The sequence below is a fragment of the Equus przewalskii genome, chromosome 10, assembly GCF_037783145.1.
Source record: "Equus przewalskii isolate Varuska chromosome 10, EquPr2, whole genome shotgun sequence".
Taxonomy (NCBI): domain Eukaryota; kingdom Metazoa; phylum Chordata; class Mammalia; order Perissodactyla; family Equidae; genus Equus; species Equus przewalskii.
The window spans coordinates 31,932,664-31,946,942 of NC_091840.1; the positions used below are offsets into that span (position 1 = coordinate 31,932,664).

At 51.1% G+C, this 14,279-nt stretch overlaps 1 protein-coding gene across 23 annotated transcripts in view; it reads left to right on the forward strand.

The window, feature by feature from the left end:
- Positions 1-14,279, forward strand: part of MSI2 (musashi RNA binding protein 2) — a 386,410-nt gene that overhangs the window by 315,761 nt on the left and 56,370 nt on the right. For all 23 annotated transcript variants that reach the window (XR_011523121.1, XR_011523122.1, XM_070560806.1 and 20 more), the window contains exon 9: positions 10,915-11,029. Coding sequence is in view for 21 of the 23 variants with exons in the window: in XM_070560806.1 (XP_070416907.1) it covers positions 10,915-11,029 (115 nt within the window). In the remaining 2 variants the exon portion in view is untranslated. The remainder of the gene's footprint in view (positions 1-10,914; positions 11,030-14,279) is intronic.

Genomic DNA, 14,279 nt, shown 5'->3' on the forward strand with positions numbered 1-14,279 from the left:
GTGCTTCGGCTCCCCACTCTTAAGACAGGTAAGGTGGCACCTACCTCAGAGGCTGCTAGGAGTTAGGACTGGGAAAGGGTTTTTGTCAGGCCAGAGCAAGCTCTATCAAAGCGATGGGTCTTTCTACTATTATTGTCATCGTCACTATCGTTATTCTCAGAATCATTTTATTCAACAAATATGTAATCGTAAAGTAAGGCAGTCCTGGATGGATGACAAGTCAGTCCAGTGCAGGCGTGCAGACCTGGGCATGACGGGGCCCCGAGTCTCCCAGGCAGGGAGTAGGTGTGTGAGGTAGGCGTTCCCGATGCTCTGGCCAGGAGGTGGTCCTGAAGGGGAGGAGATGGCGCACATCCTGCAGAGCAGACGGGCCCGCAGATGTGATTTTCTAGGTCCCAGGGGAGCTGACTCAGGCCCTTCAGCTGAATCATCCTTTGGAGAGGTTCTGAAAACTCCACTCCCAGGAGCGAAGCCTGATGAGACCTCAGCCTGCCACATTCAGCCCAGGGCACACTTGGGGGATTAACTCCCAGAATGGGAGCTTCTGGGTGGGAGCAGGCAGGAGAACCAGAGAGCACGAGAGTCCCAGCTTGGCTTCTCAGACATGGGGCTGCAGTACTGGGCCAGGCGGTCCACGGAGGCCCCAGGCTTAGGGTCGGCATGGCGCTCTGCCACCTGGCAGGGTGCCTCAGTAACTGGGCTCACATCCCCTCCCTCAAGCTGCTCTTCCTCAGCCCAAAGACTAAGAGCTCGGCCAGGAACCAGCCCAAGAGTTGGGGGCGGGTAATGCGGGCGGAATTAACGAGGCTTCTGTGTTCACCGTCCTATTTGGAGCATCATTCTCACTCGTAAGCTAATTTTAGCCATCCATTCTGCTTCTGTTACCATTTATAAAATGAGAATGTCAAATGCAATATTAAACAAGCGGGATGAAGGCAAAAAGGAAATGCCGGAGAGGCACTTAATAAATGAATCTCGTGTTTACGTGGGAGAGGGAGGGGGCCTACGTGTGTCCCTGTCACACACGCACCCGTGTTGTCTGTGCATGACTCCAGTGTTAGAGTGAGCGGTGCTGGGTGAGGTGGGGGCGCGGTGGGGAGGGCAGGTTGGGTGGTTGGGTGGTGAAGGTTTGCCACTCTTCAGGCAAAAGTGATTTGGCCTGCACGGAGGTGGGCTCCCAGTTGCCCGAGTTCTGGCTCTTTCACCCTTCATCTGTCCTCTGGTGAGGTCATTGCAGGGGTCCCGGGAAGAGCAGGGCGTCCTTCTCAGTCTCTAGGTGACCAGCCCCTCTAGGCTTTCCCATGAGTGCTGCCCTGTACCCCCTACACACCACCCACGAGGTGCCGGGTCGGGAGGCAGCATGGAGACCACTGGAACAGGCTGCTCCCCTCTCTGCACCCCTTCTCTGGGGCCTGTTCTTCCATTGACTGCACTCAGCTGCTCTGCCCAGCCTCCCAGGGAGGTGCAAGCTACACCTTTATTTTCTTCCAAGTAGACACGTTGAGTTAGGCCCTGTGCAGGGTCTCTGGTAAAGCCCCCCCAGGCTGGGATAAGCACCCAGCCTTGTGGCAGAATTCCGGCACCTGCTGGAGGCTGAGGTTTCTTTTCACTTTGAAATGCCCTTGCAGGTTCCCAGAAATACAAAGAACAGCTGCTGCTGCCACCATCAGCTTTTTCCCAAATAGAGCGGCCTGTGAGGCTGCCTTTGCGCACCTAGCTGATGGAAGCAGGAAGGTGGGGCCCTACCTGGCTGGCAGGTGGGGGAGCTCAGGGAGAAAGTCACAGCATGAGGAGAGTCTGCCTGGCTAGGGGTGGCGACCATGTTCTCTCTTCCTCTCTGCTCCCTTGTCTTTGGGATTTATGTAAACGCAGATGTCAACTGGCTTTATCACCTTCCAAGGTGCTCACCTAGGGTTCATGGAAGAGAGTGAAGTGTGACCCAACCAGCTTCATCCAGCACGAGCACTTTTAGGGTTCACTAGCTCACTGCAGCTCTACGGCGTAGGCACTGCTGTTACTCTGTTTTACAGATGAGAAAACTGAGGCACAGAGAATTCAGGCAGCTGGTCCCAGAGCAGAGCTGGCGAGTGGAGCAGAGATTTAAAACTAGGAGCCTTAGCCTCTAGGCTAGACTGCGGTGGACCCGACAAGGCCCCGCCCTCGGATCGGGGTCCGGTGGGAGGCACAGGCACTGGGGGATGATGTCTCAGTGTTGGGGACCGCTCCTCTCCATTCCTTGCCCAGACGCTGAGCACCTCCAAGGGAGAGCCTCATCGTGTTGAATTCATCTCTGTCCACACCCAGCCCCTGCCTGCTAAATAGGAGACGCTAATAGCTTTAGTTTATGACCTCCTTTACTTTGCCCATCACTGCTTTTAATAAAACACTGAGCAGAGGAAACAGTGGATGAAATTAATTCCGGAAGTGCTAAGGAAATTAATTCTGGAACTAGGATTGGGGCTGGCCTTGTGGAAGGAATAGCATCCCAATGGGCCTTGAAGCCTGGATAGAGAGTGGTAGGGAAGGGCTGTGAGGGCAGGATCTGGGGGGCCAGAGGCCCAGAGATGGGGACAAGGGTTTTGAAATGGGGGACCTATTGTTGAATCCTGGCTGTGTCGTTACCTGGCTTTGTGACCTTGGACACATCATTCTTCAGAGCCTCAGTTTCCTTTTCTACTGTAACTATGGGATGAATCAGGCCAACTCACAGAGGAAGTGAAGAGTCAATTAATGAGGGTGTTGAGAACAGTAGGTGTTCTCTGAGGACTCCTGTGTGCCCGGCCCCGTGCTCTGCATGCATTACGTGTACATGTCATGTTTATTATTACACATTATATAGCATATATAAGTACACACACGTGGACATGCACAAGGATGTCATGACCCCACCTAGCACAGGGAGTGCTTGATAAGCATGACGTCCCTTCCTCCCGGAGTAATTCTGCTGACCTGGGAGACGGAGTCAAGACTCAGCATCTTGCGAGACTCTCAGTGCTTCTCACAAATGGATCTGGGCCGTTTATAGCAAGCACGTGTCCTCTGAAAGTAGATGTTTCTGCTGGCTGCGGTCACCTGCCTAAGCTGGCATCTCTGTTTCAGTTTGCACAGTAAACTTCTTACGTAGGTTCCAGGGGGGGCTCCTGTATCTGTGAGAACCCTTTTGCGATAGAACAAGGCGAGTTATGCTTTACAAGTGGGGTCTTCTGGTACTTGGCCACACCTGGTCTCCCTGTCTTCAAGGACATGCCTGATTGAGATGTCTGGGGAAGGGAGGAGGGCAGGACAGAACGTGGAACTCCATTCCACTCACTTCCTGGTATCGACAGTTGTTTGCAGAGGGTGGAAGGGCTGGTGCTGGCGAGGGGCAGGTGTGGCAGGATGGCCAGGCACCCTTCCCTGCTCGAGTCATGTACCAGGTCCTCCCAGTGCAGCTGCCAGGATTTCTGGAGTGTGACTGCTGTCCCTGCCCCTGATGGTGTCTCAGGCCGTGCCCTCACCCAGCCACGCAGTCATGCTGGTTATGAATCCATCCTCCCTCTGGCCCTGGACAAATGGAGCGACTTAATGGAATGGGAACCCTGGAACTGACGTCTGAACAGAGGAGAGGTGACCTGACTCTCTGAAGGTCACTCAGAGAGGGGTGCCCAGCGGGTCCATCTCGGGTGTGAGCTCCATGTAGAGGAGAACCACGGGTCCTGCCTCCCACCGCTGGCCCTCTCCGCCTCTCCTGGGTGGGATGTTTACTGTTTGTCACCCCGCCCCTTGTTACTCCATCAGCCTCTTTCTTCAGCTCTCATTCAGCAGCTGTCTCAAGCAGGGCCAGCTGCCTGGGTGTGAGCCCTGTGCAGCTGCACAGGCCCTGAGCTCAGAAGGGCCCTCGCTGGTTTAATGCTTTGCTGCTGCCATCTTGAAACTCTCAGTGATGGTTGAACAAAGGGCCCCTGTCTTCATTTTGCAGTGGCCTGCACGTTCTCTAGCATATTCTGTAGCCGCTGGGCTCTTGAGGCCGACTCCAGGCACTGTGCGTGGGGCAGGATAGGAGAGCTTCCTCCCCCGGGGAGCTCGCCGTGTGTCTGCCTTCCTTGCTCTGCAGGCTCCTTGAAGGCGGGTCCCCTCTGACTCTTGGTTATGAACCCGCAAGAGCCCCATGAAGGGCCCTGCCCTCCTGGGGTCTCCAGAAAGGCTTGTGACTGGCAGAGAGGGCAGTGGGCAGGGGGAGGAAAGGCTGTGGTCGTGAGACTGCACAGGCCGTGTGGGGAGCCCTGCGTGGTTTCCAGGTTGCGGCTCACCCCTCCTGTCTTACTTGGAGAGGTCTGAGTAGCTGCTGGGATCTAGCAGGGCCCCTGAATCTTTGCACTTGAGTGTCATCTCCCCTGCCCTTCGTCTCCTGGAAGGCCCTCGGGGCCTGACGGCCAGAGGAGATGGTCAACCTGGGGCTTCAGAGAAGCAGTGTTGACCTGGCATCCACCGCAGGCTGGCTGGGGAGGAGCTGCCATTTGAGTCAGAGAAGGAGCTGGTCTCAGGAGAGACCAGGTCAGGCCTGTGTGTCTTTCAGGAAACTCCGAGGAAGGACGGTGTCCACCATAGAAGCTGCAGGTCATCCCCTGCTGAGCACTTGCCTGCCCGGAGAGGCCTGCCCCTGCGTTCCTTGCCTTTCCTTCCAGCCAGGCAGCAGACAGTCCAGGTTGACCTCTCTGAGCAGCAGTGGGTTTATCCTCTGAAATAGGCCCCTCTCTCCCTGGGGGAGTGAGTCATTTCTAAGATGCCTCTTGGGGGTGAGAAGTGAAGCCACAAACACTGGCCTCTTGAGGCCATACAGAGTTTCCTTGTCCTGGGCGGTACATCAAGGCCACAGGCACAGGGCTTGGGTGTCCCCAGACCAAGGCCGCCCAGCTTCCCTCCCAGCCCAGGGCACGTGCTGACAAGGGCCATCTGTGTAGAGACCAGGGGAAAACAAAAGCCTTTTCACTCCCCAGACCTTGGCATCTTCCTCAGACTGCCAGCCTCTTCCAGAAGGTGCCCAGCAGAGAGCTCCCGTCAGCAAGAGCTGCGGGCCAGCTGGGCGAGGGTGGCCACTCAGAGTGGCTGCAGGGAAGCCGTCCCCACAGAAGTCCCAGCGCCTTCTCCGCAGTGCCTTCTCTGAAAGCCAATGCCAAGCGTTCCCGCTTTGGGAGAGGGTGTGGCATGGGACCCGCTCCCCTCTTCTGGGCCACAGCATCAGACAGACCCCACTTCAAACCCAGCCCTGCCACGCATACACTATCTGCAGCCACAGGTGGCATGTCTCACATCCCTGGGCCTCAGCTTCCTGTTCTATAAGACGGGTGTGTGGCTGTAAAGGACCTCACTGGGTCCACTGACAAAATAGGAATATGGAAGGTAGGTTAGGTAAAAGCATTTTATAAGTGTTAGATGTCCTGAGGTTGCTGATTGTACTGTGGTTATGTAAGAAAATGTCTTTCTCTTTAGGAAATGCGTACCATAAGGTATGCAACTTACTCTCAAACAGTTCAGGAAGAAAACACGTAGATAGGGAGTGTGCAAATGATAAATCAGAGTGACACAACGTTAGCAGTAGGTGAATCTGGGTGAGGGGTGCACAGGTGTTCTTCGTGCTATCCTTGGACTTCTCTGTAACTTTGTAATTATTTGGTATGAAGAGTTAGAAAGAACAGACCTCTTTGCCAAGTTGCTTTGGACCCTATTGGGCAGAGGCACCCCACCCCACATGCAGCCAGCATGGTGTTAGCCCACGCACGAGGGCTCCTGATTCATCCTCTGAAGGGACATGCTGCGTCCTTAACTGGCCTACCGTTAAAGAGAGTTCAGCTAGGTCATTCTTCTGAACCCACAACTGCGGGGACTCCAGGGAAGCCATACGCTCGCCTGCAGGGCTGGTTTGCTAAGCACGGCAGCGTATTTGGAGGCTGACGTTTTAAAGCAAATCCCATCTACCTTTGGGGGGTTGGCGCGTCCTCGGCGTTCAGCCTCTGGGGTGGGGTTGCTTCTTGGCTTTGCCAGCTACGAAGCTTGAAAATGGAGACCTCATCTTCCTGGTGTGAGCAGTTGATCACAAGTGACCTCTGAGGCTTCTCACAAGCACAAGCCCTCGTGGAATTTCCTGCTGAGTCTCTTGTTCCTCCAGCCACACTGCTTCTTCCAGTTGTGTTTGGAACCATAGCAGTGGCAGCTGTTGTGAGCCACTGCTAAGGTGGGGTCTGAGATGTTGATCAAGGAGACTCAAGGACCGAGACTCGCAGATGGTCCTTCCTCAGAGTCTGCCGCCTCCCAGGGCTGCCCCAGAGAGAATGCTTTGGGAACGCGCTTCTACTCTGGGTGTGGGTGGTGTGGAGCATTTACCATAAATGGGGGTCTAAGGAGGCAGTGCTGAAACAGCTGAGCAAGAGGCCTGGCCGCTGGAAAACCACTGCCATTTTGCTTCTCTTGACCATGGGGAGCCAGACAAGCTTCTCCGGGGCTGCCCCGGGAGGGGAACTCCCATGCCCAGCTTGTGCCTCATGGTGAAGGCAGCCCTCAGTGCCCACTGTCCCAAGAACCCAGCCAGCTGAGCGCCAAGGGTGGGAGGAAGGCTTCCCACTGTCCTGTGTGCCCACTGCTCTTCGCTGATGTCATGTGGTGGTCAGTCCCCAAAGATGAACTTCATGACCTCCGCTTCCCAGTATGCACACCCTTGTGTGTGCCCAGTGGAAAGTGATGGAAGTAACAGTACTAGTCCCAATGCTGGGTTGTAAGAAGGCTTGCAGCTTCTGCCTTGGTGTTTTGGAATGCTGTTTAGGACAGGACTCAGCCACCTTGCTAGGAGAAGATTAAGTGCCACAGAGGAGTCACGAGGAGGTGCCCCCTGTGGAGGATCCCAGCTGAAGCAGCATGGACACTGCCTGCTGTGTGAGTGGAGAAGCCATGCTGGGCCTCCAGGCAGGTCCAGGCTTTCCCTGGCTCCAGCCCCAGCCACCATCTGACCACAGCTACATGAGAGACCGCAAGCAAGAACCCCGCTGAGCCTGGTCAACTCACAGAACCACAAGAGGGAATGATAAATTGTTGTTCAAAGCCACTAAGTTTGGGGATAGTTTGTTGCACAGCAGTAGACAACTGGGACATAGTGTGTGGCCATATGACCTAAGTACATGACTGGAGCTGCGAGAGACACTGGTTTCCACTGATTGGGTTCTGACTGTAACTCTGGTTGCTCATGCCGGGTTCTCTGGTTTGCAGAGCGCCCAGTGGGAGGATGGAGGGGTGGGGGTAGGGGCGAGGGGTGGCCCAAATGTGGTCTGACTCAAGAGGCTCCAGACGCTGACAGGCCGAGAAGTGACAAGGGGCAGGTGACATATGAGTACTTGCCTTAATAATGTTGCCAGAACAAGAGAATCAGAACCTGTTCTTTCCAATAGAATGGGAGCTCCCGGAGATGGAGGCTGGCCTTGTTTATCTTTGCATCCTTGAATTAAGTAGACTGGATGTCCTTGACCCTCAGGAAGCATATAGGTCAATCTCTGCTCTGTATGGAACGTCACGGAGGAACCACGGAAGTAGGGGCAGACCCTGATCCCTGCACTGAGAGCTGCAGTCTAATGGGGGAGACGAGGCTCCTGCCAGTCTGATCGGGTAAGGCTGTGGTTTTCATCCTCTCAAGCCCCTGACCCACTGCGGAGACTCAGGATACAGGCAGGGAATAGCTATGCCTCCCTCTCCTTTTGTATGTTTTCTTCGGACAAGATCATCAAAGGAGCTGGGGACAGAGTGAGCAGGCCTCCTAGTCCTGAGAAATCTTGTGAGAAGCCTTGCCTGCAGGTCAGGCTGGGCCAGGCTCCCTAGTGTGACTGCTGCCTTTCCCTGTCACTCAAGTGCCCAGGACGTACCAGGGTCCCCCAGAGAGCACATATGCCGTGGCCTCTGGCCTCAGGGAGCACGCACGGTTGACACAGCCGGTGGTTGACAGAACCCACGAAGTCGGCGTTGTCCAGAACAGCACCAGCAAAGACAGAGCAGAATTAAACAGAGCTGCCAGCCCTGTTCAGTGAGAGCAAGAGTAGGTGGGTTTGTTTAAAATACTCCCATTACAGTCAGTTAACCTTTATGTTCCCTAAATGAAAATTGTATAAACCTGAAATTTTCGTTGATCAGGTTGCCTAGGAACAGGCAGCAGGTTTTCATAAGACAATGCAATAGATTGTCACTGATAGGGCTATTAGGAAGTGAGCTGGTTAGCGGCATTATTCTGGATCCTGGTGTTGGCATTAGGTAATTACGTGTATGCCTCTACAGTGCACACCCCTCCTCCCAGGCTCGGGCAGGCTCCTGCAAATGAGGTTTCTTGTCTGCTGCTCTCCAAGTCTGGGGGATGGGGTCTGGGCTCCAGGAGCACATTTCCTCCCCTGGGCTTAGGAGAAAAATCTAAAAGACCCAATTCTGATGTATTTCTTTCTTCTTAATCACCTTTCCCCCCTCCCCCCACTTCTTGCAACACTCAAACTCAAAGCAGAAAACTTGGGAAATGACAATAAAAAGTGCACAATGGAAATTAAGGAACAAAGTCACTCTACGACAACTTTAGTGTGTCTTTCTAGTATTTCTTTCCTGTATGATGTATACACTTGTTTATTTCCCACAACGCCGCTGTAATTTGCTTTTCCCCCTCCTGCAGTAAGGGGGACCAGCGTCCTGGTGTGCCTGAGACTGAGGGCTTTCCCAACACCAGTGCGTGTTATTATCACGCGTTTCCGTAGCTTTTCAATCTGATTGGGTAAACCAAACTCGGCCCAATCAACTCCCCATTCTTGGACATTTAGGCTTTTTTTTTTTCTAATTATAATTAATGCTTGCGGTGAATAGCCTCAACCACACGTCCTTGCAGGAAAAATTCCTCTAAGTGGGATTATTAGGTCCAAGGATGTGTACATTTATGGCTTTTGATGTATTGTCAAGTTAGCCTCCAGAAAAATAGGTGCCAGTTTCTCCCCTGTCCCCCATCCTCTGAGGAACTCTGACATCAGATAATCCTTTCATCATGGCCAGTGGGACAGACGACAGCCATGTCTCATGTCGGGGATGTGGGCTTCTTTATTAGCCATTTGTGTTTGTGTCCTTTACCCACGTCTCTTTCGGGATGCTTGTCTCTGTCCTTTTAATCTATAAAAACTCTTTGCATAAAGTACGTCAGTCAGGAATGTTGAACCATTTTGTCCATTTTTTAAAAGCATTTGTGGTTATCATTCTTTAAGGAGCAAGAGTAATAATACCTGTTACCTGGTATCTTTGAAGAAAGAGGAATTAACATTTGGGGTCATTAAAGCTTGCCCCTAGGCTTAAGCACTGAAATATTTTGTAAATGAAGGATTTGGGATGAGAGTCTCTCCAAAATGAGTAGGCTGCATAGGTCCTTTTTCTTTCCCCCGGAGATCCCTTTTTAAACAATGTATACTGCGCGCGATTTAACTTTTCTCCATATCTCAGACATGCCGTGAACAACAGTAATTTTCTGTGTCACCCTGAGACCCTCAGCAGCTGCTGATGGACATGGCGTTTGGGCTCCTGTACCATCTGGCCCAGACTGCTTTCTAAGTAAGAAACTTGATTGTTGTCTTTCCCCATCACCATCAGCCTGTCCTGCTGTTACTTTTCGCTGCTCTGAGCAGCCCTCCCATGCCCTCCAACCTCCCGTCTTCATCAGCAGTGGCACTGATCACTGGCTAACAGTGCTTGTTTTTTTGTTTGTTTGTTTTGAGGAAGATTAGCCCTGAGCTAACTACTGCCAATCCTCCTCTTTTTGCTGAGGAAGACTGGCTCTGAGCTAAGATCCATGCCCATCTTCCTCTACTTTATACGTGGGACATGTACCACAGCATGGCTTTTGCCAAGCTGTGCCATGTCCGCACCCGGGATCTGAACCGGCAGACCCCGGGCCACCAAGAAGCTGATGCTGCGCCACAGGGCTGGCCCCTACCAGTGCATATAAAGTAACTGCGAGTAAGTGCCGAGCAAGGGCCTAAGGAACCCTGGGAAAAGAGGGCAATTTTCCTTATTTCCTGGGTTCCATGTTATATGTAGTTCAGGTAGTAAAAGAAGTGACTTCTGGATGTGTGAGCGGAATAGGATTAAGTAGTTTTGGAGACAGAAGGGAAGCAGAAAGGAAAGATTAGGAAACGCTTGAAGACGTAACTGCAAAACGAGAAACCAATAATCCAGATGAGCAGAATCGGGGGTTAATCTTATTACTTCCCTCAGGAGTGTGCTGGGCCAGGTTTTATGGAGATAGTGGCATCGCTGACCTAGAAATTTAGTTTGAAAGTCTGGCTTCCGGGCCTGCACCTACTGGGATATGGCCACGCCCCGTTACACTGCCTTCACCACGTTACACAGCCTGCCTGCCGATGCTCAGTTTCCTCATCTGTGAAATGGAGCTAAGACTAACTGGCTTGTCTATTAATAAGAGGTAGAATCGGAGGACCCCGTGTGCAGAGTCACTGACCTGAAGGAACCTGGGAGGTGTTTTAAACATGTAAAGGGCCAGACAACCGTGAGGGACTATTGCTGTTGCTAATGTTGTTCACACACACATTAAGCAGCTATCATCTGCCTCCTTACCTCTCATGCCTTCTGCACAAGTTTCAGCCCGAGCTCCCGACCCACGCGTGTATATCCCCAGCTTCCTTCCTCGCCGCCCTTCCAAACCCAGTTGCCTCCTTGTAGGTTTTTCCCAAGTGGGATTTGCACAAGTGGCGCCTTTTCTTCAATATTTGTTTTGCAGGCCATTTACTTGGCACGGCTATTTTTACAGTGAGTAAGGAGCAAGCCTAAAAATAACTTGGCTCTCGTAACCAGACCAGTTCTGCGTTTGACATTTACGTGGAATTCATTTGCATCTCATCTGTTCGCCTTTCTGTTTAACAGGTAGAATGTAAGAAAGCTCAGCCGAAAGAAGTCATGTTCCCACCTGGGACAAGAGGCCGGGCCCGGGGACTGCCTTACACCATGGACGCGTTCATGCTTGGCATGGGGATGCTGGGTGAGTCTGGGTGGGACCGAGGGGACACAGCAGAGTCACCGTGGACTGGGGGCCTATACAACCAACGGGACCACCTACCAGTTGGGCAAACTGCTTAAGCTGTCTGAGCCTCAGTTTCCTCGTCTGTCAATTAGTTGATAATCCCCCTTGCAAGACAGTTGTAACATTAAATGAATAGGTATATGTATAGATTTATACAGATATATCATATCTCATGCCTGGCTCCTAGGAGGTACTTGATTATTATTTTCTCTCCTTTTCACTCCCTTCTCTGAAAAAAGGAAGTCACTCCCTCTGCCTCAGCCCTCTCCACCCGGTGGGAGTTCTTAAAGACCTAAGTAATCCCGGCTGCCTTAACTTGTGTGGGCCAAGGCTACATTTTCTAAAACTTGGGAGAAGAGGGAAATGGGGCGGGTGGGCGATAATCCTGTCTATTTAAATGATTAACATTTTTCTCTTGGGATATCAAAATTTGCATTTAAATGGATGTTTTAAATAGCCTGTTTTACTCTTTATTTGCAAAAAAAAAAATGATGAAAGACAAAGTGTGTTTGTTCTGACAAAAAATGATCTCTCCTGGCTTTTAGAGAAATTGAGTTGCATATTATGCCCCTTCCTTAAAGGTATCTCTGTCCGTCCTGCGTAGATAATTGAAAATCTTGCCGCTTAAATGGCATGAAAGATGGAGAAAGCAGTGGAGAAGCGTAATGGTGTGGGTCGCAACAATAATTAGAAATTTCAAGGCGAGAGAACGGTATTTTACTGCAAGTTATTGTGTGTCGGGAAAATACTAATTAAATGGGATAAATGGTAGTTAATAGTAAAATTCCATTCAGGCACATGATCTGTCTAGTTTTAATGGGTTTTCATTTGGTTTGGCTAAGAGTCCCTCTTCTATATTGTTTGATAAGCTCTTTATGTGTTTTCAGATTTGCTGCTGTTTAAATCATTCCTGCTCAGTTTTAAATTGATAAAACTTTTCTTGGTTTTGTAAATTCTTAAAAAGAATTCTATCTATTTGTCTGAGGAAATAACCAGGGCAGGTAAAGTTATTTTGAGGAACTGAAAACATGGAAAGAGATGCCTTGAGAACACTAAACATGGCGAGATGTTCGTTCTTCTCAAGTTAATTTTTTAGGTTTCACAGAATTTCAAAGAACATTCCTATTGTAATTCTTTAAAAATTGGCCAAATGATTCTAAAACTTATCTGGAAGAAGAAACACCTGAGAATAAATAAGAAAATGTTTTGAAATGAGAAAAAACTAGTTTGACCAAATGTCAGAACATAGCACAAAGCTACAGTAATTAAAGTAGTGTGGTGTATATAAGAAGGCACCTGTTGATAGAAAAAGCCAAATAGCCTAAACTAAATATTTTTCTATGTAAGAGTGTAATTATTGTTTGTCACATACATACGTTTGTTGTATCCCAAAAGAAACTCCGACTGGATTAATAGTTTTAAATTTTAAAAATCAAACCTTAAAGAAAAAAAGGTGAGCCCGTTGCCACCTGCAGGCTTTTGGGGTCTTGACTTTTAAATGATGAGTTTAAAGGCCCCAGGGCATAAAATGGGAGACTTTTTAGGATCCACATCTTCAGGAAGTGCCCCCACCTTTCTGAGTCTAACTTGGTACCCGTTACATGCTGGGAAGAATGAACTGGTTTTTCTTCAAGGAAGCAGAGGTGTGGAGCAAAGCCAGCTCACTTGTGACAGTTGCCAAAGAGCAAAGATGTGGCAGCTCTGTTCACCCCAGACCCAGGCGAGGGCTCGGGGCCCATGTCTCCACAGACAGTCAAGATGAGGTGCCTGAACAGAGGGCACCCTGTGGCTTTGTAATGGAGCCCAAGCAGGAAGGCCTTGTTGAGTGCAGGAGGCATTCAATAACCATTAGCCTTTGAGCACCTACTGTGTGCCAGGCCCTGGGCTAGCACTGAGAGGTAGTGCTTAAACGTGGTCCCTGCCCTCATGAAGCTTGTGGTCTAGTGAGGGAGACAACACTTAACAGCTAAGCACACAGATACGTAATTAGTCATAATAGAGTTCTGGGGTGCTTTACGAGCACATAATGAGGAATAGAAATTAGTCTGAGGAATCAGGGAATACCTCCCTGTGGAGGTGACATTTCAGCTGCAGTGAGAAGGGTGAGTAAGCCAAGGGCGATCCAGACAGGAGGAATAGCCTTGAAATGCAAAGGTCCTAGTGTGGAACCCCAGGAGCCCCCCTGCCTGGCTGGGTGGGGCACGTCCAGGCAGGGCCTGTGTGAGGAGGAGGAGTGGCGGGCCAGCAGGCCACGTGGCCCTGAGATTGGCTTTGACCGCAGCTGGTGGTGGGCCAACCCGCGTGGTCCCTGTGCTTCTCCAGATGCCGTCTGATTGGCTCCTCTCGCTGAGGGATGGGTGTGTGATGAATGCCAGGGGCTTCTTCATCTGCCCCGACTTTTCCCTGTCCTCTCGCATCTCAAGTTCTGGCTTCCCTGAGCCTCAGTAAAGAAGTAATGATTAGTTGAAAATCTTGTCCTGGTTGAGTCTGTTTGTTCTTGAGTTTTAACCTCCCCTGGCCCACCCAACCCGCCGCACCCCTGCTGCTTAAGGCTTTTGCCTTTTTCCTGCATAGCTCTGCCTGTGGCTGTCACCAGGCAGAACCCCCAGACCTCAGCCAAACCCCGTCAGGGCACAGAGGCTCTCCCCTTCCCCTAACCAAGCAGAGAGCCCTTGGGATGGAATGGATGGTGTCGGCCCAGCCTCCACCCAGGGGGGCTGTGTGGACGAGCGGGAAGAGCTGCTGACATCGGGATCAGGAGATCTGGACTCCTCGCCTGGTCAGCTGTGTGACTTGGGGCAAGGGACAGCCTCTCTCCCCTTCAGTTACCCCATCCATAGGTAAGGATATAGGAGCGCTCACTTCATGGGGTTGTTGAGGATAAATGAAACCATATCGTGCCCAGCCAGTGCTTGTATTTCGTCAAATCTGAGCTGCCACGGGTGGTAAAATGCACCTTTGTGTACCGTTCAGAAAGAAGAAAATATATGCCGTCAATTAAACTGCACTGATGTTTTCTTAATCACATTGACTGTGAGATAGATCCCACTTTCAGAGATGTTAAAATGTGAAAAAAAATGTGTGTCTTCCGATCAACAAAGTACAGTAGTATGTGCTCAACCTGAGAGCTGTTACTAACAAGGTACTGGGAGCCTTGGGCAAACTGTCGCCCAAGTAGGCGCCCGACACCCTTCCCCTCGGGGCCTCT